General features: G+C 47.2%; 1 protein-coding gene across 1 annotated transcript in view; it reads left to right on the top strand.

Moving 5' to 3' along the window:
• Window positions 1-4,793: 4,793 nt before the first annotated feature.
• ARHGAP45 (Rho GTPase activating protein 45) overlaps window positions 4,794-27,321 on the top strand; it is a 61,186-nt gene continuing 38,658 nt past the window's right edge. The window contains exons 1-3 of the mRNA XM_048498055.1: window positions 4,794-5,005; window positions 13,428-13,734; window positions 25,437-25,580. Coding sequence (XP_048354012.1) covers window positions 4,877-5,005; window positions 13,428-13,734; window positions 25,437-25,580 — 580 coding nt within the window. The 5' untranslated portion in view covers window positions 4,794-4,876. The remainder of the gene's footprint in view (window positions 5,006-13,427; window positions 13,735-25,436; window positions 25,581-27,321) is intronic.

Here is a 27,321-nt window from a genome sequence, read left to right as displayed (position 1 = left end):
TAACAGGTTCCCATGGTGGTGGGATTCAAACAGTGGCATAGCACCAATGGGGCTGGGCGGAGCATGATGGGGGCTGGCCAGGCATTCCAGGGGCGGGGCATTAATAATTTCTCTGTTACTGTAAAAAACTCTTACTGTAAAAAAAAAAGTTCCTAATTTCCAGCTGGTATCTTTTTGTCCATAATTTAAACTCATTATAGCAAGTCCTATCGTCTACTGCCAACAGAAACAACTACTGCCTGTCCAATACTTAATACTTTCAAATACTTAATTTTGTTTCTAGAAATCAAAAGAAGGATACTTTCCTTAAACAAGGAACTTTACCATATTTCTAAAACATGTTTTTAAAACAGCCCAACAGGGAGAATTATCCCATTTTCTACCTTCGCTAACCAGCCACATAGGAAACAACAGGACTTTATGATTTTTGGACCTAATGGAATTTCTAACGGAAAAGCAGACCCAATTTGTAACCCCCCTCTCGGCACACACAAATAATTAGTAACCCACTCTCAGGAACTGGTGAGAACCTGCTGGATCCCACCTCTGCACTATACCTGTGGAGGTCCGTCCCTCTCTAAATCCCAGTTCCCCCCACCCAAATCTCCAGATATTTTCCAACCCAGAGTTGGCAACCCTAGCTCCAGACTGGAACATTCTTGGCAATTTGGGGAGGGCAAAATTTGAAGCTGGGGAGGGCAAAATTAGGGAAGGGAAAGGGTATAATGCCACAGAGTCCACCCTCCAAATCAATCATTTTCTGCAGGGAAACCAATTCCTGTTGTCTGGAGAGCTGCTGTAATTTCAGGATATATCTGGGTGCCAACTTAGCACCCCTAAGGGGGATAGATCAGTTATGTCAGCATGTGAATTGCCCTCAAAATGTACTCTGTGTCCCTTCCCCTATTTAGAATTAACTTCTACAAAAAGGTGTGGGGGGCGGGGAGTGAAGAAGGAGATCAGAAGGACTTTAATGTATATATGGACAATGCTGATTTTAAAAAAGACCTTCAAAAGACTAGAAAATGGTGATGTTTTTTTCCAGGGACAGTCCCAGGAAAATGGGACCCTCTCTGAGAAATAGTCAGTTGTAGCTGGGGTAGTCAATATCCAGGTGGGATCTGGAATTCTCCCAGAATTACAAAGATCTCCAGACCTTAGAGACCGGTTCCCGTGGAGGAAATAGCAGCTTCGGAGGCTGTTCATTATGGCATCACCTTCCTGTTGAGTTGCTGCCCTCCGCCACACTCCCCTTCCCTATGCTCTGCCTCACATTTCTAGGAACTCCCCACTCAAGAGTTAGCAACCCTAGCTGCAGCATCGAAGTAGTTTTAATCTCCTATCGGTTGTGGAGAAAGGCGGTTTGACAAATGCAGCATGGGATAGCAAATAAAGTGAGGGAAATCAGAATAACGTGTTTAAATTAACTAATAAACACTTCCCCATGTTATCTAAACAGCATGGCACACGGAAAAGCATCTCAGGGCTGAGCTAAGATTTTGGCCATTTCCACACAACTCAGTGAAAATGTTTACAAAATGTTTTCAACCCCCCCCCCTTGCCGCGAGTCCATGGACTGATAACCCCACTCGCAATGCACTCAACCACACCTTTGCATAGCAATTTCCACCCAAACACTTAGAAGAAGAAGAAGAAGAAGAAGAAGAAGAAGAAGAAGAAGAAGAAGAAGAAGAAGAAGAAGAAGAAGAAGAAGAAGAAGAAGAAGAATTTGGATTTATATCCCCCCTTTCTCTTCTATAGGAGACTCAAAGGGGCTTACAATCTCCTTGCCCTTCCCCCCTCACAACAAACACCCTGTGTGGTGGGTGGGGCTGAGAGAGCTCCGAAAAGCTGTGACTAGCCCAAGGTCACCCAGCTGGCATGTGTGGGAGTGCCCAGGCTAATCTGAATTCCCCAGATAAGCCTCCACAACTCAAGCAGCAGAGCTGGGAATCAAACCCGGTTCCTCCAGATCAGAGTGCACCTGCTCTTAGCCACTACGCCACTTACTGATTGGTTCCCCCCCCTCCCCAGGACATGGACAATATCTACCCCACTAAACATTCCCTTCACGCTAGACACAGTGTGGAACAGACTTCTCTTTGTGATCCACCTCTGAAGATGCCAGCCACAGATGCGGGCGAAACGTTAGGAGCAAGACCTACCAGATCACGGCCACGCAGCCTGGAAAACCCACCATAACCAATAATGGAACAATTGCTAAAGAAGAGGATGTAAAGAAAACATTTCCGGACTGAAAATAAAACGGGGGGGGGGGGTCCAGAATCCCACGAAGGAAACATTTTATTTCCTGCCTCAAAATGTTTTATTTTGATTGTGCAGAACGGGTTTCCATTTCAGTGGCCTCCTGTTCACACTGGCGTTTTCTCCACGAACAAAATATCCTGGGATAGACCCAAGATATATCCCAGGGTGTTTTTATCCCGGTTTCTCCCTTCGCACAGCTGCCCATCAGGGCATTCAGGCCGGGAGGAAGAACTCCAGTGAATTATGCACGAGCCCCCGGTTTATTTTCCTTTTCCACATGAATGTTTACGTTTATGTAGTTTATGTTGCGTACGTAGTTTGCGTACGTTTACGTAGTTTACGTAGATTCCATTTTTCCGACGTTCTGACTGGCTGCAGCTAAGGTGCGTGGAGAGCAGGCGGCGAAGCCGGAAAAATAAATCGGCCCGTCTCCCATGGTGTTTGTATGGGAGCGGGAGCAGCACGGGCTTTTTCAAAAGAACCACCAATTTAATGGTTTTTTAAAAGCCACAGGATAGGGAAAATCTCTTGGGGTGGCCCCGAGTTAGGCCCGGAAGCCATGCAGAAGCCAGGCCTGAACCAGGATATTTCACCTCCTTATCCCAGGATATTTTGTCAGTGGGGAAAATGCCACGCTTCAGACCAAAGGGGTTCTTTTTGAGGCTGGAATTACAATTTGGGGCTGGAATTACAATCTCTTGCTTTGATGCAAAGAAGACTTCCCCAAGCAAGCTCAGCTTGGACCAGTATTTCAACGTATCCTACCGTGTTTCTCCAAAAATAAGACAGTGTCTTATATTAATTTTTGCTCCCAAAGATGAGCTATGTCTTATTTTCAGGGGAGGTCTTATTTTTCTGTGTTCTGTTTGTCAGGCATGCTTCCAAACAAAAACTTTGCTATGTCTTACTTTCGGGGGATGCCTTATATTTCGCGCTTCAGCAAAACCTCTACTACGTCTTATTTTCAGGGGATGTCTTATATTCGGGGAAATGGGGTACCTCACTGGGTTCTTTTAAGCATAATACGAAATGCAAATGTATTCTCCTTGACAAGCTAGCAGACCCAGTTTCTTCCCGGATAGTCCTAGCCAAAAACAGCCTTGACCATGCTGTTGTGTGACTCATATCAGCCCGCAGATGTTTGGGGTCCCAAAATGGGAACTTTCCTTCACTAAACCAAATAAGGGAGAGGAAAATAACAAAGGAGACCAATGGATCTGACTTGCTTCTTCTCTTGCAACAAAGAGCTCCCCAAAGAACCAGGAAGATGAAAGTGTCACCTAGTCTAATTGTTATATAGCAGTGGTGGCGAACCTATGGCATGGGTGCCAGAGGTGGCACTCAGAGCCCTCTCTGTGGGCACGCGCAAACAGAGTGCCCCCTCCCCACACATCTAGGCTGGCCTGGTCCACTGGGCTCGATTATTAGCATTAAAGCTACGACCTAGTTTTGGGGAAGCAGTGTAGGTTAGGCTGACCAGCCGACCCGCTTTTGGCGGGACAGTCCCGCCTTCACACAATTTGTCCCGCGTCCCGTGGGTTCCTTCCATTGTCCCAATTTTTGGGAGGCTGCCGCACTGGCTTCCCGGGGCGCAAGGCAGTGCGGCAGCCTCCTGCGTGCAAGGCGGCAGGAGCACGGCCTTCTGGGGCGCTGCCATTTCCCGCCCTGTCACAGGGCGGGAAACAGCAGCGCCCCAGAAGGCAGTGCACTCCTGCAGCCATGCGTGCATGCGCACGCGGCCTCAGGAGCACTGCCTTCTGGGGCGCTGCTGTTTCGGCGGGTAACGCCTGTTAAGCGCTGTTAAACCCCATTGATTTTCATGCAAAGAACTAAAGTGCGGGAGTAAGCTCGGTTGCTGGCAATGGGGCTTGCTTCTGAGTAAACCCTCCTAGGGTCGTGATTCACCCGTTGGAGCCAACCGTTTTTTCTAAACGAAAACCTCAGTATTCAGGTTAAATTGCCGTGTTGGCACTTTGCGATAAATAAGCGGGTTTTGGGTTGAAAAATAAGACCTCCCCTGAAAATAAGACATAGCACATCTTTGGGAGCAAAAATTAATATAAGACACTGTCTTATTTTCGGGGAAACACGGTAGTTACTTCAGTTTTACTCTGCCTTTCTCCTCCATGGAGACCGAAAGTAATCTTTTTAAAAAGAGCCTGTTCTCCCTTCGGGACCACTGTTTTATTCACATTCTGACATTTTGCCAGTTTACTCAACAGAGTCGTCAATTAAAACACCTCTGATCAGCTGAGTTTGTTTGATCAGACAAACAGCCACACACACCCCACCCCTGCCCAGGAACTAGTTTTGGTGCAAATTCTAAAACACCCTCCAAGCGTGCTCCAAAAGAGGAAGCTGTCGAGTCGGCCTTCCTTCTGCTTCCGAGATGATTGCGGCTTTCCTTCCCCGCCCTTTTGTAGAAGTGGAGCTGTTTTTCTGTTTTGCAACTTGCAGGCTTTCTAGAAGGGGCTGGGGGGGTGGAACTCTCTCAAGGCTGCTCAAGACAGAAGCGTGAGGCTGCGGCCTCCTCTCAGGTGGCATTTGAGAGGTCTAAGCCAACCGGGTCTGGCTTCTCCTCATGTGGCGAGGAGAAGGTCTCTGAGGGATGCTAGCCAAGCCTGCCAATCGGAGGAGCAATTGCAGTCCCTACTCTGCCAGTATGAGGAGGAAAGTTTCGAAAGCCAGCGGGCACGTCCTGGATTCCGTCGCCAACAGAGCCAGCATGTGGCTTAAGGTACTGCCGTGTTGTTTTGGTCCCGTGGACATACTAGGTCAGTGATGGTGAACCTTTTCGAGACCGAGTGCCCAAATTGCAACCCCAAACCCACTTATTTATGGCAAAGTGCCCACACGGCAATTTAACCTGAATACTGAGGTTTTAGTTTAGAAAAAACACTTGGCTCCGAGGTGTGTGTTACTTGGGAGTAAGCTTGGTGGTAGTCAGTGGCTTTGCTTTGAAGCAACCGTGCAACTCTTCCAATGGGTGAATCACAACCCTAGGAGGGTTTACTCAGAAGGCCAGCAACCGAGCTTATTCCCAGGTAAAGGATCACGCTTTAGTTCTTCTCATGAAAATCAGTGGGGTTTAACAGCACTTAACAGGGTTACCTACACTGCTTCCCCAAAACTAGGTCTTAGGTTTAATGTTAATAATCGAGCCCAGTGGTCCAGGCCAGCCTAGATGTGTGGGTGGAGGGCCACTCTGTGCGTGCCCACAAAAAGGGCTCTGAGTGCCACCTCTGGCACCCATGCCACAGGTTCGCCACCACTGTACTAGGTGCTGTATGGAATGTGACAGGCTGTGTAGGTGTGGTGGTCTGCTTCAGGCTGATTGACAGTCGGTTGGTTGTGAGAAGGGTATAACAGAACCAGTGCCTGGCAGGTAGAATACACCAGGTCAGTGGTGGGATTCAGCAGGTTCGCGCCACTTCAGCAGAACCGGTTGTTAAAATGGTGCTTGTAAACAACCAGTTGTTGAATTATTTGAATCCCACCACTGCACCAGGTGTAACTTCTGGCATCTCCAGTTCAAGGAAGACACGACTGAGGAGCTGGGAAGAGATCAGCCTGAGACCCTGGAGGGCAGCTTTCGTCGCTCGTGGGAGGCAGAATTGATAGCGTAAATAAGATGCGACTGACTTTGATATAAAAGCGGCGACTTTTAATGGTTATTCCTTTATGCCAATACACCGATTGATAACTTGTTATGGGGAAGTAAGGCTTGCCAGAATATTTTTGAATGCCAAAGATCCTGGTTGAATTGCTGGGTCCATCTCCTGTTTAAAAAGCTCTTGGGTATTTTATTTTTATTTCAATTTATTGTTGTTGTTGTTGTTATTGTAGATTTCACAGCTGCCAGATCTTTAGCTGGTTGTTGGCCTTCATTACAATTCGAGCCTCACCCAGAGGCCTAGGAAGTTGTAATGTATCGGCGTAGTATTCGTGCACATCCCAGCAGGGCTGCCTTCTGAATTTGACAGATGTTAATTTTGTCAATTCGAAGATGTTTCAAGTGCTGCCCTAGTGTTTTTGGGATGGTGCCCAGCGTGCCGATTACCACTGGGACTATGATGATGATGATGATGATGATTATGATTATTAATATCACAGCTGCCAGTTCTTTAGCTGATTGTTAGCTTTTCATTATAATTCAAGCCTCACCCAGAGGCCTGGGGCATTATAATGCATAGGTATAGTAATCATGTTGTTATTAAACGCATTCTCCCATCAAGCGGGGCTCAGAGCGGTGATTTATAGCGGTTATTTACAGCCCACCTTTCTCGTAGGACTCAAGGCGGATTACACAGAGTGAGTCGGTACAATCAACAAAATGGGACATTGAATAAAAATACATTTGGGCTATAGAGGTCTGGAACCAACCAGAAAGAACGGACACAGACAGTGGTGGGATCCAAAAATTTTAGTAACAGGTTCCCATGGTGGTGGGATTCAAACTGTGGCATAGCGCCAATGGGGCTGGGTGGGGCACAACGGGCTGCTTGAAGTATTACAGGCATTCCTGGGGCGGGGCTGTACAATAAGAGACGAAAGCCAGCTGTACGCGGTCGCGCTTGGGCGGGAAACGAATGCACGCAGGCGCAGGCTGCCACGCATGCCGGTGCACCTCCTGCTAGACTGCTTCAAGTTCTGCGCGCTACTGCTGAGAGGAGGGGCGTAACTTAGGCAAAAATCACATGGCAAAATCACCAATTAGTAACCCCCTCTCGGCACACACAAATAATTAGTAACCTACACTCGGGAACCTGTAAGAACCTGCTGGATCCCACCTCTGGACACAGAGCATAATTATTCACATGATACATTAAGCAGTGCAAAAATTACATACTAGGATCCTACTTACAATAAGCTACACGCAGCAGTATAGAGCACAGTCCCTAATAATTTACCCATGTAAGTTTGTCAACCATTTTGTCCAGTGCAACCCTATTACTTGAGCAGAAAGGCCATCTTGAATAATTCCGTTTTCATCATTTGCGGAAAAGCTGTTTTTGGAAATGATTCTTCCCTGCCTGAGACGTGGGTGGGTGGTCTCCGGTTCAGCCCTTGTGTTTCTAACTCAAGAATCTCAGGCATTGTGAAAAGCTTCCCCTTGCCACTCTGAAGGGCCTCGGCCAAGCAGAGGAGATGGCATTATACCCATCGTGATTCCCAAATAGCTCATTAAGCTGGTTAAACTATAAAAGCCAGCACTACAGATATTACAGAAAGCCAGAAGAATTACTTTCCCTGACCCAGAGGGGCCAGGTTAGCCAAATATTATCGGATTTTGGAAGCTGAGTAGGGTCAGCCTTGGATATAAGGACACCAAGGAAGTCCAGGGTCCCTGTGTAGAGGCCAAACATGGAAAACCGCCTCTCAACGTCTCTTGCCTTGAAAACCCTCCAGGGTCACTATAAGTTGGCTGGGACTTGACTCTTGTTGTTTGTTTGTTTGTTTGTTTGTTTGTTGTGGGAAATAAACATATTGTCGGAAATAAACTGTGAATGCTTTGCAGGAAAGGTAGGGGGGAATATGTGTAGAATAAATAACATAGTAGAAAGACTTAAAACATTCTCTGGGGTTACCACTCCAGGTTAGGAAAATAGGGTGGGGCCTGGGGAGGGTTTGGTGATGGGAGGGTCTTCAATGGGGTATAACATAATAGAATCCACCTTCCAAAATGGCCAGTTTCTACAAGAGAATTGTTCTCTGCAGAATGGGGATCAGCTGTAATTCTGACAGATCTCCAGACCCCTGATTCTAACAACATTAAAACACCAAGCATAGCAACCACAGGTGTCAAACTCGCGGCCCTCCAAATGTTATGGACTACAGTTCCATCATCCCCTGCCAGCATCATGCTGACAGGGGATGATGGGAACTGTAGTCCATAACATCTGGAGGGCTGTGAGTTTGACACCTATGCATTAAACCATCAAAATGACAGCAAATGTGAGAGAAAGTCTGTGTATGCTCAAAGGTAAAACAAAGGTTTTGTACAGAGGCTCTCCTTTAAAAACAAGTTCCTGAGACTCCAATTGAGCTCAGCCTAGGCAAAGAAAGAGGGTAGGTCACATGGAAGTATGACTTTTCATTCATAATTATTCACTTTCACAGCGCTGGCCCCGGCCTGGTGGAACACCCTCCCACCAACTGTCCGGGCCCTGCGGGACCTTGGTGAGTTCCGCAGGGCCTGTAAGACTGTGTTGTTCCACCGGGCCTTTGGAGTGTCCAGCTGCTGATATGGCTCCTGCTTTGGCACTGGTACAACAGAGCTCCTCATATTGAGGGGCCTGCCGTCCCCCCCTTCTTGGGGTGGGTTTTTAAATTGAGCCTGGACGCCTCTTGTTTAATTTGCTAATTGTTAGCCGCTGTTTTTATGTATTTTAAGATGTTTTATTGACGGAGCCTATGTTTGTATTGTACCAGATTTGCTCCTGCTTATTGTTTATATATTATGTTGTTCACCGCCCGGAGCCCTTTGGGGATCGGGCGGCATAGAAATTGAATAAATAATAATAATAATAATAATAATAATTTGTAGCACCATTGTCATCTGAACCCTGCCTTTCTGTTTCCAGAGTATCCAAGAGAGTTTAATACAAAAACAGACCGCAAAATATGATTAAAAAATTAAAGTGTTTCTTTGACCTTGTTTGGAGGAGGGAACTGAATCTAATTCTCCAGTGGGGATTTTTACAGGACTAGAAAGGGGAAAGCACATGTATGGTAGGCAGCCACCCTCCAGGTGGGGCTGAAGATCTCATAGAATTACAATTGATCTCCAGGCTACGGAGATCCATTACCCAGGAGAAAATCTTTGGAGGGTGAACTCTGTAGCATCACACCCCACCAAGGACACCCCCCCCCCACACACACACACACAACCCTTCTTTCCCTTGTTTCACTTCCAGATCTCTATAAATGTGCCAATGGTCACCCTAGGAATGGTACAGAAATCCCTCAGATATAGTTGGGCTTGTAGACATGCCTCCTTTTTAACCACACCCATTTTTAACCACACCCAGCAGCAACAGGATCACAGGAAAAGCGAGTGAGACAGAGATCTGGAAGCAGGTTCAGGCAGTGGTAGGATCCAAACATTTTAGTAACAGGTTCCCATGGTGGTGGGATTCAAACTGTGGCGTAGCGCCAATGGGGCTGGGGGGGCATGCCGGGGGCGTGGCTGGGCATTCTGGGGCGGGACATTCCTGGGCGGGGCTGTGGCAAAGACGCAGCCGCTGCGCCGGTCCTTGGGTGGGAAATGAATGCACGCAGGCGCAGGCTGCCATGCACGCCAGTGCACCTCCTACTAGACTGCTTCAAGTTCTGCGCGCTACTGCTGAGAGGAGGGGCGTAACTAAGGCAAAAATCACGTGGCAAAATCACCAATTAGTAACCCCCTCTCGGCACACACAAATAATTAGTAACCTACTCTCGGGAACCTGTGAGAACCTGCTGGATCCCACCTCTGGGTTCAGGGGTGAGACCCATCACGACTCAAATAAGACTTAAACAGTGCAATCTGGCACTACGACGAACTTTCAGTAGAGTAACATACATATACATAAAACCTTTATTAGGCATAATACCAATATAACAACCAGCATTATCCAGGCAAATGTTCCATACATAAAACCATCACAGGTATTATTCCAAAGTTCCTAAAAGGAACCTAGCTACAGAATTTAAAATCACAGAAGAAGAGTTGTTTAGTAGGAATGCAACCTTCCCAGCAACAGAGTATTCCTTAAACTTAGCAGGAAGAAGAGTCAAAAGCCTGGTCCTAGCTTCTTCGTATTTGGGGCAATTAAGCATTATATGTTCCATAGATTGCACCACTATAGAACAGTGGAGTAACTCTGCGCAGGATTGCATTACGCAAGTGTGAATTCTAGTAAAATTAGTCATCTGGATGGAATGGCGTCGTTTGCTGAATCTGCGCACGGTGGATCGGAATCCGACATACATGAGTTGGAGCTTCTGATCAAGAAGCAGACACACGCGGTACCACAGAGCAGGGGGTTCATTTCACATGATGAAGGTTTGCGCAACCCACAATATCTGATGTTGGCTCATTTCAAAAGCTCTTGAGCAACTGTGTCTGTTGAGGCCACAAGGCACAGCTGTGCCCTTCCTCATGGATAAGTGTTTCCTGGCCTTAGGGCCTTCCATGTAGATTTGCCATCCCCCAAATGAATGCTGGAGATCTCCTGGAATTACAACTGATCTCCAGGCTATTGAAATCGGTTCCCCTGGAGAAAATGTCTCCTTTGGGGGGCATTGTGCCCCCTCAAAATTCCTTCCCACCCCAGGCATTTCCCAACCTAGAGATGGCAACCGATCCTCATACTTAAAAAAAAAAAGGCTTGTAACACCATCCAGAAACAAAGCATGCTTTTTGAAGAAGAAGAAGAAGAAGAAGAAGAAGAAGAGGAGGAGGAGGAGGAGGAGGAGGAGGAGGAGGAGGAGGCGGAGTTTGGATTTATATCCCCCCTTTCTCTCCTGTAGGAGACTCAAAGGGGCTTACAATCTCCTTGCCCTTCCCCCCTCACAACAAACACCCTGTGAGGTAGGCGGGGCTGAGAGAGCTCCGAGAAGCTGTGACTAGCCCAAGGTCACCCAGCTGGTGTGTGTGGGAGTGTACAGGCTAATCTGAATTCCCCAGAGAAGCCTCCACAGCTCAGGCGGCAGAGCGGAGAATCAAACCCGGTTCCTCCAGATACACAGCTCTTAACCTCCTACGCCACTGCTGCTTGGAATCAGATCTATTATTTGTTTTATTCAGAACATTGTAGGTCCTTCCTCCCAGTAACCTGGAGCCTGCTTCCGAGAGAAAAATAATAAAAACAATGCATTAACAGCAGGGGTGGGATTCAGCCGGTTCGCACCACTTCGGCAGAACTAGTTGTTAAAATGGTGCTTGTGAACAATCAGTTGTTAAATTATTTGAATCCCGCCACCGGAACTGGTTGCTAAATTGTTTGAATCCCACCACTGATTAAAAGGTATTAATTAAAATAACTGTTTCCAAACTAAAGTAACGTTGCAGGGGAAAAAAACAACAACCCATCAAAAGCCTGGTTGAACACAAACATTTCGGCTTGGCACCTACAGGAGGTGGAGCCAACCACAAAATGGCTGCACAGGAGGTTGTGCGACATCCCAATACTAACCCTTTCAGAATTTCAAACAGATTTGGCTTAGCAGGGCACCTTTCGAATTGACCATTCAGGGGTCTGCAACCTGCAGCTCTCCAGATGTTCCTGGACTACAAATCCCATCAGCCCCTGCCAGCATGGCCAATTGGCCATGCTGGCAGGGGCTGATGGGAATTGTATTCCATGAACATCTGGAGAACCGCAGGTTGCAGACCCCTTCAGTCACATAGTGAAGATCCTTGTGCTTCTAAATCCATACTGCCTATCAGATCTCCAATGGCCAGTGAGAAGCCCATTCTCACTTGATGGACCCTTGGTGGGTACTGCAAAAGGGGCATACATTGAGAATGCTTGGGGGAAGAATTAAGACTAATAAAAGGAAACACTTCTTCACACAATGTGTGATTGGTGTTTGGAATATGCTGCCACAGGAGGTGGTGATAGCCGCTAATCTGGATAGCTTTAAAAGGGTCTTGGACATATTTATGGAGGAGAAGTCGATCTCTGGCTGCCAATCTTGATCCTCCTTGATCTCAGATTGCAAATGCCTTAGCAGACCAGGTGCTCGGGAGCAGCAGCAGAAGGCCATTGCTTTCACCTCCTGCATGTGAGCTCCCAAAGGCACCTGGTGGGCCACTGCGAGTAGCAGAGAGCTGGACTAGATGGACTCTGGTCTGATCCAGCTGGCGTGTTCTTATGTTCTTATCGGCAGGCACTAGGGCTAGGGTTGCCACATTTGAGTTTGGACGTTTCTGGAAATTTGAGGGTGGAACCTAGAAAGGACCCGGTTTGGGAAGAGGCTTTGGCAAAATATAATGCCCCTCCAATCAGCATTAGGGCTGGTGTGAAACCTGTCATGAGTCTTCCAAGTATAAACTTTCTATTGTAATAAAAAAGGAAGGAGCTGAGGTAAAAAGGTGAAAATCCCTTCATAAATCTTCCAAATGTGAATTCTCTATTCAATTGGCTTGAACAGAATTAGCAGTTAGAAGGGCTGAAGGGCCCTAATTTAAAGAGAGAGAGAGAGAGAGAGAGAGAGAGAGAGAGAGAGAGAGAGAGAGAGAGAGAGATAGCATTTCTGAAGCTTTTTGGCACTTTTCTAGTTTTGGTAATCCTAGATCTGTTACGTAGCTTATGAGATCCCTCATGGTATTCAATTATGTTGCTCAATCAATCAATCAATCAATCAATCAATCAATCAATCAATCAATCAATCAATCAATCAATCAATCAACCTACCTACCTACCTACCTATCCACCCACCCACCCACCCACCCACCCATCCACCTACCTACCTACCTACCTACCTATATAAAGCTAACCGTGTGTTTGTTCCTCACACCCTAACGCGGAAACGGCTGGACCGATTGCTCCCAAATTTTTGACATGACGTGACTTCCCATTGCGGGCAGGTTTTGCGACCTTCATCGGGCTCGCAGGTCACACCGGAGCCCGGTAAAATGCATGTTTCCACAAACCTGCAGCAGACCAATGAGGGGCCGCCATACTGGGGGAGGGTGTGTGGCTTGCCCGCGATCACCACTGCGTGCGCGCTTATGCCACGCAAACCCGCCTGCTGCTGGAAGCAGCCGCAACACACAGGGACAGGAAGGATGAGTGTTCCAAGCCACGCCGTGGGAACAAACCGGTACGCCTCTCCCCTTCCTCCTCCCTTCCGTGCTTGGCTCCACACAGTAAGCCACAGCGACGCATGGCCGCGTCCGCTAGTACTATATACACACATTGAGTCTCAAGTACAAACAGCAAACAAATAATAAAGCACAAATAAATAAATAAATAAGAAAGAAAGAAAGAAAGAAAGAAAGAAAGAAAGAAAGAAAGAAAGAAAGAAAGAAAGAAAGAAAGAAAGAAAGAATGAATGATGGGCTGACCACCACTGTACTCATTTGTGGGTGTCCCCCAAGAAAATGTTCTGGCTACAGGCCTAGTACTGTCACTGAGCCGCACTCAAAAAATGTGGTTTGGTTCTTCCAGGAGTTGCCGCGACGAGATGGTCAGGAGATGTCGGCTTCCAGCCTGCTGGACCTCTCTGCCTCAGCCACCGGTGCCACACTCAAGCGGCCCACCAGCCTCAGCCGTCACGCCAGTGCAGCTGGCTTCCCTCTGTCACCGGTGGTGTCCCGGGGCATCACCAAAGCCTCCAAGCACCTCATTACCCACAGTGCCGGGGACAGCTGCGAGGAGACCGTTCTGGAAGCCGAGGAGATAGCCCACCTACTGGCTGATGTGGGCCGCTTTGCAGAAGCCCTGCAGAAACTGGGGGACGTGATGCTTCAGGAGGGTGAGTAACCAAGGGGTTATCTGAATCGCTGCTAGGTTCTTCCATCCCAGCCAGCCAGTACTGGGACTTCCTTACAAACCTTCCCCAGAGTGAAGTAGCAGAGGCAGATCTGGAAGCGTCATACCAGGTGGATAGGATGGGATGGCTGTCTGAGATCACCTGGTTTCTAGGACCAAGATGACTAGTATAGGTCAGGGGTGGGCAATTATTTTTTCCATGGGGCCGCATAAGAAACAGAAAATATTGTGGAGGGCCGGGCCCTCCTCCCGTCCAGAGGGGGCGTGCTCAGGTCAGCCCTTCCCGCTCCTTGCCCTTCGGCGGCAGTTCGCATAGCAACAGTCACTCGCTCTCGCCACCCTCGCCACCTTTTCCTCTCACGGCGCTTGCGCAGTGTGGCGGGGCTCCAAGGGTGGGGAGAGAACTACAGCTTTTTAAAAAACTCTCTCGCAATCCTCCCCGTCTGTTCCTGACACCGCGCCTGCGTAAGAAGGCGGGGCTCCCAAGAGGGGGAAGTGCGCACGCGTGCGTGAATGACCAAGAGAGGCTTTTTAAATATAATCCCAGTCTCACGCCGCTTTTCCCGGCTGCCATTTTGACGACGGGTTCTTCTAAAGCAGGGGCCAGTTAGGGTCACCCAGCAGGCCGGATGTGGCCCGCGGGCCGTATAATGCCCACGTCTGGTATAGGTTGTAGTGCTGATGTGATAAGAAAATCCTCACATTTCCCTTCACCGGCAACGCTGGTGGCCCAGAGGAATCAGCAGGTTTGGTGTTGAGGGTGGGCATTACCAGGCAGTTACTGCGGCATGTGGTCATGGAAGGTCCCACAACTGTGCAGTCGCAGAGACTGCAGCCTGCCTTCTCTCTGTGTGTGATTTCAGTGGTGGCATTCTGTCTTCCTCCCATTACCAAGCAAGCAAGTAGTCATAGACTGTATCATTTATGAGTTTACTAAGTCTACAATATACACGCTTTGGGGGCTGCATTTCGGTAATACCACAGTACATCTTCAAGTATTTGTCTCATACAGAAATAAGTCCTAGTCAGTGGTGGGATCCAAATATTTTAGTAACAGGTTCCCATGGTGGTGGGATTCAAACAGTGGCGTAGCGCCAATGGGGCTGGGCGGGGCATGACGGGGGCGTGGCCGGGCATTCCGGGGCGGGGCATTAATAATTTCTCTGTTACTGTAAAAAACTCTTACTGTTAAAAAAAAGTTCCTAATTTCCAGCTGGTATCTTTCTGTCCATAATTTAAACTCATTACGGCAAGTCCTATCGTCTACTGCCAACAGAAACAACTACTTCTCCTCTAATTGACTGCCTGTCAAATACTGAATACTTTCAAATACTTCATTTTGTTTCTAGAAATCAAAAGAAGGATACTTTCCTTCAACAAGGAACTTTACCATATTTCTAAAACATGTTTTTAAAACAGCCCAACAGGGAGAATTATCACGTTTTCTACCTTCGCTAACCAGCCACGTAGGAAACAACAGGACTTTATGATTTTTGGACCTAATGGAATTTCTAACGGAAAAGCGGACCGAATTAGTAACCCCCTCTCGGCACACACAAATAATTAGTAACCCACTCTCGGGAACTGGTGAGAACCTGCTGGATCCCACCTCTGGTCCTAGTCAACCCTTCAACAATTGCTTCCAGTGTGGTGTAGTGGTTAAGAGCAGGTGCACTCTAATCTGGGGAACCAGGTTTGATTCCCTGCTCTGCCACTTGAGCTGTGAAGGCTTATCTGGTGGCTTATCTTGTGCACTCCAACACATGCCAGCTGGGTGACCTTGTGCCAGTCATAGTTTTTCGGAGCTCTCTCAGCCCCACCCACCTCACAGGGTGTTTGTTGGGGGGGTGGGGAAGGGAAAGGAGATTGTAAGCCCCTTTGAGTCTCCTTGCAGGAGAGGAAGGGGGATATAAATTGGCCAGGGCTGTGAGGGAGATATTTTTCTGCCTCCATCCTCAGAGTGTGGTCCATCCTATGTGAGGTTTGCATCACCTATCTTCCAGTCTGGGTTAAACCTTGTCCCCCGACAGAGGGTCTTCTAGGGTGTTGTGGGTTTTCCAGGTTGTATGGCCGTGTTCCAGTAGCATTTTCTGCTGACATTTCACCTGCATCAGTGGTTGGCATCTTCAGAGGATCTGAAGGGTCTTCTGTTTAGATTCAAGGGCTATCACCTCTTGATGCAGAACTACTGGTTCTCCATTTCAGATTGTATTCTTCTGGATTATACTTTTGTCCAGTTTAGCATGTAATAGGGGAGTTATATTCAGTGGTGGGATCCAAAAATTTTAGTAACAGGTTCCCATGGTGGTGGGATTCAAACTGTGGCGTAGCACCAATGGGGCTGGGCGGGGCACGACGGGGGCGTGGCTGGGCATTCCAGGGGCGTGGCATTCCTGGGCGGGGCTGTGGCAAGGACGCAGCCACTGCGCCAGTCCTTGGGCGGGAAACAAATGCATGCAGGCGCAGGCTGCCACGCACGCCGGTGCACCTCCTGCTAGACTGCTTCAAGTTCTGCGCGCTACTGCTGAGAGGAGGGGCGTAACTAAGGCAAAAATCACGTGGCAAAATCACCCATTAGTAACCCCCTCTCGGCACAAACAAATAATTAGTAACCTATTCTCGGGAACCTGTGAGAACCTGCTGGATCCCACCTCTGATTATATTTGTACCAGACTCAGTACCAGGGGGGTTAGAGAGCAGTTATGACTGGATATGGGGAAATCCTCCAGACTAAGTGTTCCTGTATTGCAGGGGGTTGGACTTGATGGCCCTTGTGGTCTCTTCCAACTCTATGATTCTATGATTCTAAGTGGGTGTCTGTTGTGAAATGAGGGACAGCATACCCCCTCAAGCGACCCTACGCACCCAAGAACTACTATCAAATGCCGTTGGCAGGACAGCTTCCAAGGGGGAGACCCTCATGGGAGGCCAGAAGCAGCCAGCCAGTAGACATAGCCGGCTGGAGATTTGAAGACTTCCAGCAGGGATGGAACTCACTAAGTAGCAAACTAAGCTAAATGATTAAAAAAAAGAGTAAGAAACAAGTGAAAACAGGAAATTGGTCAAAAGAAGGTAGGAGGGGCCACGCATGAAAATCAAAACAGAACAAAGATGCATCTTCATACATCTCTAGAACACAGAGCAGAGAAGAGGCTTTAGGAAACCGTGGACCCATGGAAGGCTCAGGGGCTCTGTTCTGTGGGGCTGTTTCTCCGCATTCGGGGCGTCCTCCTCTTTCACAATCTGTGACCCAAACCATGCTTTGAGTCAGTTGCCACATGAGGCAAGGCAGAAGAGTTGGGACGGCACTCAGTAACTGTTTCCTGTCGGTTTGCTATTTTTTGCCCGTCTTTCCTGTTTATTCTGAGGTTGTGACAGCTGGCAGAGCCTTGATAAATCCTCTGCGCATAACAAGCGGAATGGGTACATGCCATCCCTCACATCGGTGGATCATCAAACCCATGAAGTGGGAGCTTGTGAAGGCTAGAAGCTGCAACAAGGGAAAACTTGGAGTTGTCGGGGTTTGTCTCTTTTAACAAATAAACAGTGGCAGCCAGAGACACCATCAGCAGACACCCAGACAGGAAAGAATTAAGCAAATATCTAGGTGTTTTGAGATTCCATTCATTTTTAAATAAATCGGACGCACTGCTTTTGAACACAAGTATACAAAGGGAACATTAGAACAGTATCAGGGCAGATTCGTGAAAAGCAAATTTAGTAAAGGCATTTTGGGGCACTGTGGTTTCTAGTTAAGGTATAGAAGAAGAAGGAGGAGGAGGAGGAGGAGGAGGAGGAGGAGGAGGAGGAGTTTGGATTAATATCCCCCCTTTCTCTCCTGTAGGAGACTCGAAGGGGCTTACAATCTCCTTTCCCTTCCCCCCTCACAACAAACACCCTGTGAGGTGGGTGGGGCTGAGAGAGCTCCGAGAAGCTGTGACTAGCCCAAGGTCACCCAGCTGGCGTGTGTGGGAGTGCACAGGCTAATCTGAATTCCCCAGATAAGCCCCCACAGCTCAGGCGGCAGAGCTGGGAATCAAACCCGGTTCCTCCAGATTAGATACACGAGCTCGTAACCTCCTACGCCACTGCTGCAACAAAAAGGGTACAGATGTGGGATTGTCACCCACTCAAAAGTCTGCAGGTCACTGTGGTTAAAGGCACAAGAGCAGGAACTGGTTAAAAATAATGTAGTCGACTTTTGCATCGTTTGGGATTTTGCTTTTATGACCTTTGCTTCTTATCGCTGGAAAACTTAGCCAGGAGGCGAACATCCTCGATTATGGAGGGGCACAACAGAGAAATGAACAGAGGCAGGAGACAGAGGTTTTGACCAGATATAGAGGTGGAATTCATGGCCTTCATTCTGGGCAGAAAGGAAACGCGGAGAAAACACCCAACGGCTTTCAAGGGAACCAGGCAAAAATAAGCTACAGAGTAGAAAACGCAAATAAGTCACATCTGATTTCTAGTCAAAGCAGCGATTCTGCTTCTGAAGTTTAGGCCTGTTGGAACTGTCTGTCGACCATAGTAAAGGAATTCGGGGGTTAGTGTACCAGTAGCAAGAAATCAGACATCGCCATTTGAAGGACAACTTGTGGTTTGAGGAATGCTTTACATTTCACCATCCAGCTTGAAACTACTTGAAACAACCATGTTATGTGACTTGCTGCAAGAATATTCATCTGACATAACCACAAGCCTTTACATTTTGTATTCGAGGTTGGACGGCTAACTCTGTGGTTTTTGTTGTTATGATTCTAATGTATGTTGTTGGATAACACTAAGTGTGTGTTTGAAATTGCGTTCCATTATCATTTTTGTCAGTGAAAGCACGGTGGTGAATATTATTGAGTTTCATATTTGTTTGTTTGTTTGTTTAGGATTTATATCCCCCCTTTCTCTCCTGTAGGAGACTTAAAGGGGCTTACAATCTCCTTGCCCTTCCCCCCTCACAACAAACACCCTGTTGTATTTTATGAAAATATAATCATAGCACACTTTTCCAGGATGTTGTGATCGATGCATTACAGGTGAGCCTATATTCAGTGCAAATTCTTTGTCTTGGAACTGTCTGTCATTCATTTGCAGAGGGAAAGGCACTCTGCACTTGCTGGGAAAACAGGCCAATTGTAGGAATGTTTTGCAAACTAAAATACATTTAGGAACTTTCCTCCACATGTTGCAAGTGGCATATGTGGAAAAGGTACGGTGACCAGATTTTAAATTTTGTAACAGCTGAGTATGCGTCGACGCACGCGCACGCTAATAATCTGCAGCCACAGGGATAGCACACTGCCTTTGCTGGCGCCTCCCCGGTCAGAGAGGAAATCAGAGGAAGCCCCCCCAGAAGGCAGTGCAGCAGCACCCTGTGACAGGGTGGGAAACCGGGGAGCGCTGCAAAAGGCAGTGCGCTCCTGCGGCCGCATGCGCACTCCCGCACTGCCGCAGTGCCTAATCGGGAAAATTTAAAAACCTCGCGGGATGCGGGACATGTTGCCAAAAAGCATGACTGTCCCGCCAAAAGCGGGACGGCTGGTCACCTTAGGAAAAGGCTAAAGTTACCACCCACAAAAATGGTTGTCGGAATGAAAATTCTCAGAACGGATGCTCAGAAAAAAACGGCATTGCTGAGATGTCACCGCCCAAAAGGCCCTGCGTCTCACTTCAGAAAGCAGTCCTTGAAGGTGTTTGACCCCTTTAGCAATATGGTTGCCAACCTCCAGGTGGGGACTGGAGATCTCTAGATGACGGAGATTCATTCCACTGGAGAAAATGGCCTCCTGTAGGGTGGATTCATTATACCCATTGAAGTCCCTCCCCTCGCCAGCTGCTGCTCTCCTAAATCCCCAGCAATTTCCCAACACAATCTGGCAACCGCACTAAAATGGTCAACAATCCCAAAGATCCAGACTCCTCTGCAATTACGGCAAGTTCGTGGGATGTAGAGTTGCCAGCTCCAGGTTGGGAAATTCCTGCAGATTCAGGAGGGTAGAGCCTAGGAAACGCAGGACTTGAGAAAGCCAAAATGATGATGATGAAGAAGAAGAAGGAGGAGGAGGAGGAGGTGGAGGAGGAGTTTGGATTTATATCCCCCCTTTCTCTTCTGCAGGAGACTCAAAGGGGCTTACAATCTCCTTGCCCTTCCCCCCTCACAACAAACACCCTGTGAGGTGGGTGGGGCTGAGAGAGCTCCGAGAAGCTGTGACTAGCCCAAGGTCACCCAGCTGGCGTGTGTGGGAGTGCACAGGCTAATATGAATTCCCCAGATAAGCCTCCACAGCTCAGGCGGCAGAGCGGGGAATCAAACCCGGTTCCTCCAGATTAGATACACGAGCTCTTAACCTCCCACGCCACTGCTGCTCACAGGGTATAGTGCTATAGAGTCCCCTCTCCAAAGCTGCTATAGAGTCCCCTCTCCAAATTTCCTCCAGGGAAACTGATCTTTATCTTATAAGAAAACTCCAAGATAAGGAAGGGGCGTAAAATATTCCCTAACAGATGTGTATTTGCTGTTCGCTTCATCACCCTCCTAGCAGCAAAAGAGGCCCCAGAGGAGTTTTAAGGCGTAACCTATGGGTACAAGGACCTCTTTGTTTCTGTAGTGTGGAATCCCCAGAGGGTTTTTTTTCACACCATGGGGGAAAAAACAAAGATCCGATGGGAGTGATGATGTCATGAGACAAGCCGGAGGGCATCTTGGCCCCCAACCAACACTTTCTGCTGAAAAACATCTTCTGGGGCAAAAAGATTTCTCGCAGTGGCTGTCTAAGGTTGCCAGTTTTTCAGACACTCTCTGCAGCTACAACCTTAATAGCAGCTTGATCTGCAGAGGATATGGGGCAGTGGTGTTGATCACCCCTCTGAGATTCATTCCACTTGATGATTACAGCAGATCAAAGCTAATGTTAAAGGCACTAGGGTTCTTTCCCCTGGACAACCTTACCGTGTTTCTTAATTTTCCTGCTTCGTGGCAACTTTACCACAGTGTGTTTCAGCAAGGAGTGCACTACTTGGTAAGCTGTAGCCAGTTGCTGTTTTCACCCACAAGGGCATAGGAGGAGCTAAAGAACATAAGAACAAGCCTGCTGGATCAGACCAGAGTCCATCTAGTCCAGCACTCTGCTACTCGCAGTGGCCCACCAGGTGTCTTTGGGAGCTCACGTGCAGGAGGTGAAAGAAATGGCCTTCTGCTGCTGCTGCTCCTGAGCACCTGGTCTGCTAAGGCCTTTGCAATCTCAGATCAAGGAGGATCAAGATTGGTAGCCATAGAATACATTGCAACCCAAAACCCACTTATTTATCACAAAGTGCCCACACGACAATTTAACCTGAATACTGAGGTTTTAGTTTAGAAAAAACGGTTGGCTCCGAGGCGTGCATTACTTGGGAGTAAGCTTGATGGTAGTTGGTGGCTTTGCTTTGAAGCAAGCGTGCAACTCTTCCAACGGGTGAATCATGACCCTAGGATGGTTTACTCAGAAGCAAGCCCCATTGCCAGCAACCAAGCTTACTCCCAGGTAAAGGATCACGCTTTAGTTCTTTGCATGAAAATCAGTGGGGTTTAACAGCGCTTAAGAGGGTTACCTACACTGCTTCCCCAAAACTAGGTCTTAGGTTTAATGCTAATAATCTGGCCCAGCAGCCCAGGCCAGCCTAGAGGGGGGGGGGGGCTCTGCTTGCGCGTGCCCACAGAGAGGGCTCTGAGTGCCACCTCTGGCATCCGTGCCATAGGTTCGCCACCACTGCCATAGATCGACTTCTCCATAAATCTGTCCAAGCCCTTTTTAAAGCTATCCAGGTTAGTGGCCATCACCACCTCCTGTGACAACATATTCCAAACACCAATCACAGCTTGGACCCCCAAAATCACAGCTTGGACCCCAAAACATGAAGCCAAATGAAGCGTTTTGTGATTTCTTTACAAGTTTTTTTTAAAAGCATAGTTTCTTCTCATTAACTGCAGAACAGTCCTTTCAGTTCAAACCTCCCCTAGTATAGCTTTTTTGTGGTTGACAGTGGATCCCTTCCTGGGCTGTGTTGAGCTCCGATATCGAAGTATGGGAAAAAGATGGGTACATGTTTATTCCTTCTTTTTCCCTACTTCAGATTAAAGCAGCTGGCGGGGCCGTAGGATTTCTGATTAGCCAGATCTGGGTTGAGAAATTTCCTGGATATTTGGAGACAGGGCTTGGGGAGAAGAGAGGCCTTAGCAGCATATCATGCTATAGAGTCCACTTTCCAAAGTAGCCATTTTCTCCGGGGGGGCGGGGGGACTGATCTTGGTAATCTAAAGATGAGGTGGAATTTCCAGAGACCTTCAAATCCCACCAATGGTATCTCAGACCTAGGGTCAAATTTAGGACTGCCATTCACCATAGCTCCTCAAGGAGTCTAGGGGGAGATGCACCTAAATAAATCCACCCTGCACCAATAATACTCTCAGTACCAATTTACCAATATACAGTATGGTACAGTATATACAATGAAAAACTCGGTTTTCATTGCCTTCGGTTTTCATCGGTTTCGGTTTTCTCGATTTTTTCAGTGAAAAATTTGTCTGGGTTTCCATCGATGTGCCTCAGTTTTCATCGATTTGCAGTAAGGTGCAGGGGTTTGTGAAGAAAAACCACCCGGACAAAGCTGTTGCAGGCTGTGTCTGCAACTTGTTTAATGACAATGTCTTGCCCCATTTCAGACAAATCTTAAAGAGGCATCAGAAACAGACCTCTTGGGACAGCTTTCTGGTGCGACATTGGTCCACTGGCTCTGAAGCTGGTCCTAGTGTTATTGTTTGTTACTGTTTTCAGCATTAAGCACTATGCTTATTCACCAAAAAAATGTGGTTTTGGTCTGTTTTTTGGAGTGCCTGGAACGGATTAATTGGATTTACATTGATTCCTATGGAAAAGTTTGCCTCGGTTTTCATCGGTTTCGGTTTTCATTGATTCTTTTCGGACGGATTACCAACGAAAACTGAGGTTCCACTGTATATTCTTAAGCTTTGTTCATCAATAAACATTAAAACATCAACTAAAATGTCTTATAATTTCTTCATAATTTTTCAGTTCTTTCACACGTGGCCAATATACTTATCAGCAAGTTATATTATCACAATTCATGCCCAAAAGGGGGGGGGGGGGCTTGGCTTCTCTGCCAACATTCAGCAACATGCTATCCAAGCCAAATGTTTAATAGATTTCCAAAGAATCTGACAACTTCATGGCAACGAAGTCATGAGCATCACAATGAAAACAACAAGGTAATTATTTGTGGGCTAAATCAACCTCCGGTTTGGTTGCATTTTTGAAAACTTCCGGTTGGCCCGAATATCTTGTGAAGATATCAAAACAAATACATTTAAGATGATATGCATACTGATTTCAGGCAGCCCAATGAAATCATCTCTCTAAGCTCCATACTTTACTCACTCGTTCTCTTAACAAGCTGAATTTGCTTCCCAACTCTTGTTTTTCAAAACACACCAAAGTTGTTGTTTCTACTTCCCTGTAACAAAAACATCTGTATAACTGAAAGTTACAAGTTGAATTCAATATTCACATTATCAAAATAATTACCGGGACCACCTGTTTGCTGCTTGCTCTTAGGCTTAGCTCTCGACCTCAATAGGAGGTGCTAAGCCGCAGATACCCATTGTTTTTAATTGATGTAAGGCAGGTGAAGTTGGTCAACTTCATAACCTCCAAGGGGGCCTCGAGATCTATTGGAATTACAGACAGCAGAAATCATTTCCCTGGAGAAAATGGCTGCTTTGGAGGGTCAACACTATATCCAGAGGTGGGATCCAGCAGGTTCTCACCAGTTCCCGAGAGTGGGTTACTAATTATTTGTGTGTGCCGAGAGGGGGTTACTAATTGGGTCTGCTTTTCCGTTAGAAATCCCATTAGGTCCAAAAATCATAAAGTCCTGTTGTTTCCTATGTGGCTGGTTAGCGAAGGTAGAAAACGGGATAATTCTCCCTGTTGGGCTGTTTTAAAAACATGTTATAGAAATATGGTAAAGTTCCTTGTTTGAGGAAAGTATCCTTCTTTTGATTTCTAGAAACAAAATGAAGTATTTGAAAGTATTAAGGATTTGACAGGCAGTCAATTAGAGGAGAAGTAGTTGTTTCTGTTGGCAGTAGACGAGATGACTTGCTATAATGAGTTTAAATTACGGACAGAAAGATACCAGCTGGAAATTAGGAACTTTTTTTTACAGTAAGAGTTTTTTACAGTAACAGAGAAATTATTAATGCCCCGCCCCCGGAATGCCCGGCCACGCCCCCGTCATATTACTTAGCCAATACATTGAAAATCTGCCACTGTTTGAATCCCACCACTATGGGAACCTGTTACTCAAATTTTTGGATCCCACCACTGACTATATCCCACTGAGCTGGCAACTCTAGAATAATGTCTTCTATTTCAACACAATGTCTATGGTTGAGTACAATGATAGTTTCCATCTTACCTGGCCTCCATCGTCCCCATCTTTCCCTATCATCTGTTTGCCTATATTTTATATATGTTATTCCCGACCCCTTCCCTATATATCTTATCCCCTCCCCTTTTATATATGTTATTCCCGATCCCTGTTGTTCCTCTTGTGCTCTTTTCTTCTCTTTGACGGCTCCCCATTATGATTATCCCCTCCCCCTCCCTCTGCTTGGGTGGGTGGGCCAGGTCCAAATGCCGGGCCCCCACCCTTGCCCTGCATGCCACCCCTCACTCCCTTCCCTTCCCTTGCATGCCACCCCTCCCTCTCCCTCTGCTAGGGTGGGTGGGCCATGTCCAGATGCCGGGGCCCCTCCCCTTCCTTCCCTTGCATGCCACCCCTCATGCCATCCACTAGAATTTGTAAGAGATGCAGGGGATTTTAAGATGTTAAATTGTAAATTGGATGCTTTGACTGTAATTATTGTTCAAAATTGTTCTAAGCTGGTCTGAACCTGACTTGGTCAGAAAAGGGCAGGTTAGAAGTCGAAGGAATGAACAAAAATAAATAATTGTACTGGTTCAATCAAACCTGCAACTGTTTTTAAATATGGAATTTGGATGCTTGCTCAAATCATGCAAGCTGTTATGTTGTCGGGCAACACAGTAGCTTGGTGTATCGTCGAAGGCTTTCGTGGCCAGACTCAACGGGTTGTTGTGGGCTTTCCGGGCTGTGTGGCCATGGTCTGGTGGATTTTGTTCCTAACGTTTCTCCTGCATCTGTGGCTGGCATCTTCAGAGGTGCATCACAGAGAAAAGTGTGTCACACACTGTGTACAGTAGCTTGGGTTCACATACAGCGTTATCTAGGATTGCCAACTGTGTTGGGAAATTCTTGAATGTTTGAGGGTAGATCCAAGGGAGGGCAGGGATCTCAACAGTGTGTAGTACCACAGAGTCCACCCTCCAAAGGATCCATTTTCTCCAAGAGAACTGGTCTCTGTCATCTGAAGATCAGTTGCAATCCTGGGAGATCTCTGCCTGGAGGCCAGCAATCCTATTGAACTGTCAAAATAATAAAATGGCGCTGATTAAGAGTTGCCAACTAACTTCTCGCACTCAGCGGCAGGGCTCCTGTGCCCAGCGGCAATTCATCAAAAGGATATTCTTTGAATCCCGTCTTCCTTTCTTTTGAAACCATCCTTTCTTTCTGGATCATGATTGCTCTCTGTGTATGTTCATCTTGCAGAGGAGGTAGAATCTCACCGCTCGCTTGCCCATGAGTGCCTCGGAGAGGCCCTGCGGATTCTCCGGCAGGTCATCGCCAAGTATCCTCTGCTCAATACCGTGGAGACATTGACAGCAGCCGGGACTCTCATCTCCAGAGTCAAAGGTCAGTAGATGCCAACCCTCCCCCTACTCATCTTAATTTGTACCAATAAATGATAGAGGTTGCCTAAAGAAGGACCGTGAGCAACAGAACTGGTGAGGACTATTCTGCATTGGTTAGACCTCACCTGGAATATTGTGTGCAGTTCTGGGCACCGCAATTCAAGAAGGATATTGACAAGCTGGAACGGGTCCAGAGGAGGGCAATCAAAATGATAAAAGGTCTGGAATCCATGCCCTACGGGGAGAGACTTAGGGAACTGGGTATGTTTAGTTTGGTGAAGAGAAGGTTAAAAGGTGACATGATAGCCACGTGATAGCCATATCTGAAGGGATGTCATGTTGGTGAGGGAGCAAGCTTGTTTTCTGCTGCTCCAGAGACTAGGACCGGGAGTACTGGGTTCAAGGTGAAGGAAAAGAAATTCCACCTGAACAACAGGAAAAACTTCCTGACAGTAAGGGCTGTCCAACAGTGGAATGCACTACCTCGGAGTGTGGTGGAGTTTCCGTCTTTGGAGGTTTTTAAAGAGAGGCTGGATGCCCATCTGTCAGGAGTGATTTGATTCCCGCATTTCAGGGGGTTGGACTTGATGGCCCTTGGGGTCTCTTCCAACTCTATGATTGTGTGACAGAGGGGATCCTTACTTAAGGATGTGGCTCAGTGGTAGAGCATGCAAGAAGGTCTCTCAGTGACTACTAGTCATGGTGCCTAAGGGAACCTCCGCAATCAGAGACCACAAACCTCTGAATCCCAGTGCTTTACGACGATTGAGAGGGAACACAAGGGATATGAGAGGGAACACAAATGGTGGCAAAAGAGAAGCAAGTTAGCTGTAAGGGAGGCAAAAAATGATTATGAGGAACGCATGGCTGCGAACATCAAGACCAGCAACAAACAGTTCTTCAAGTACATCAAAAGCAGGAAGCCAGCAAGGGAAGCGGTAGGCCCGTTAGATGACAAAGGAACAAAGGGTGTGCTAAAAGATGGCAGGGAGATTGCAGAGAAGCTGAATGAATTCTTTGCATCTCTCTTCACCCAAGAGGAGGTGGGGAACATTCCTGCACCTGAACCAAGCTTCTTAGGAGGAGAATCTGAGGAACTAGTGAAGATAGCGGTAGACAAGGAAGAAGTTCTGGCAGCCATTGATAAACTAAATGTTACCAAATCCCCTGGCCCAGATTGTATTCACCCAAGAGTTCTTAAAGAGCTCAAGCATGAAATTGCTGATCTTCTCACTTTAATATGCAACTTATCCCTGAAATCAGGCTCCATCCCTGAAGACTGGAAGATGGCCAATGGCACACCAATCTTTAAGAAAGGATCTAGGGGGGACGCGGGAAATTACAGGCCAGTCAGTTTGACATCTGTTCCTGGTAAGTTAGTAGAATCTATCATTAAAGATAAAATTATAAAACATGTAGAAAAGCAAGACCTGCTGAGAAAGAGTCAGCATGGCTTTTGCAGAGGCAAATCCTGTCTTACAAACTTACTAGAGTTCTTCGAGGGTGTAAACAGGCATGTGGACAGGGGTGAACCGGTGGACATTGTCTACTTGGATTTCCAAAAGGCTTTTGACAAAGTTCCTCACCAGAGACTGTTGAGAAAACTCAGCAATGAAGGAATAAGAGGGGAAGTCCTCCTATGGATTAAAAACTGGTTGGCTGAAACAGGAAACAAAGAGTGGGTGTAAATGGGAAGTTCTCACAATGGGAGAGATGTCGGGAGTGGTGTCCCCCAAGGAATC

Source organism: Sphaerodactylus townsendi, linkage group LG05, assembly GCF_021028975.2.
Source record: "Sphaerodactylus townsendi isolate TG3544 linkage group LG05, MPM_Stown_v2.3, whole genome shotgun sequence".
Lineage (NCBI taxonomy): Eukaryota > Metazoa > Chordata > Lepidosauria > Squamata > Sphaerodactylidae > Sphaerodactylus > Sphaerodactylus townsendi.
This window is presented reverse-complemented; position numbering and strand designations above follow the sequence as displayed.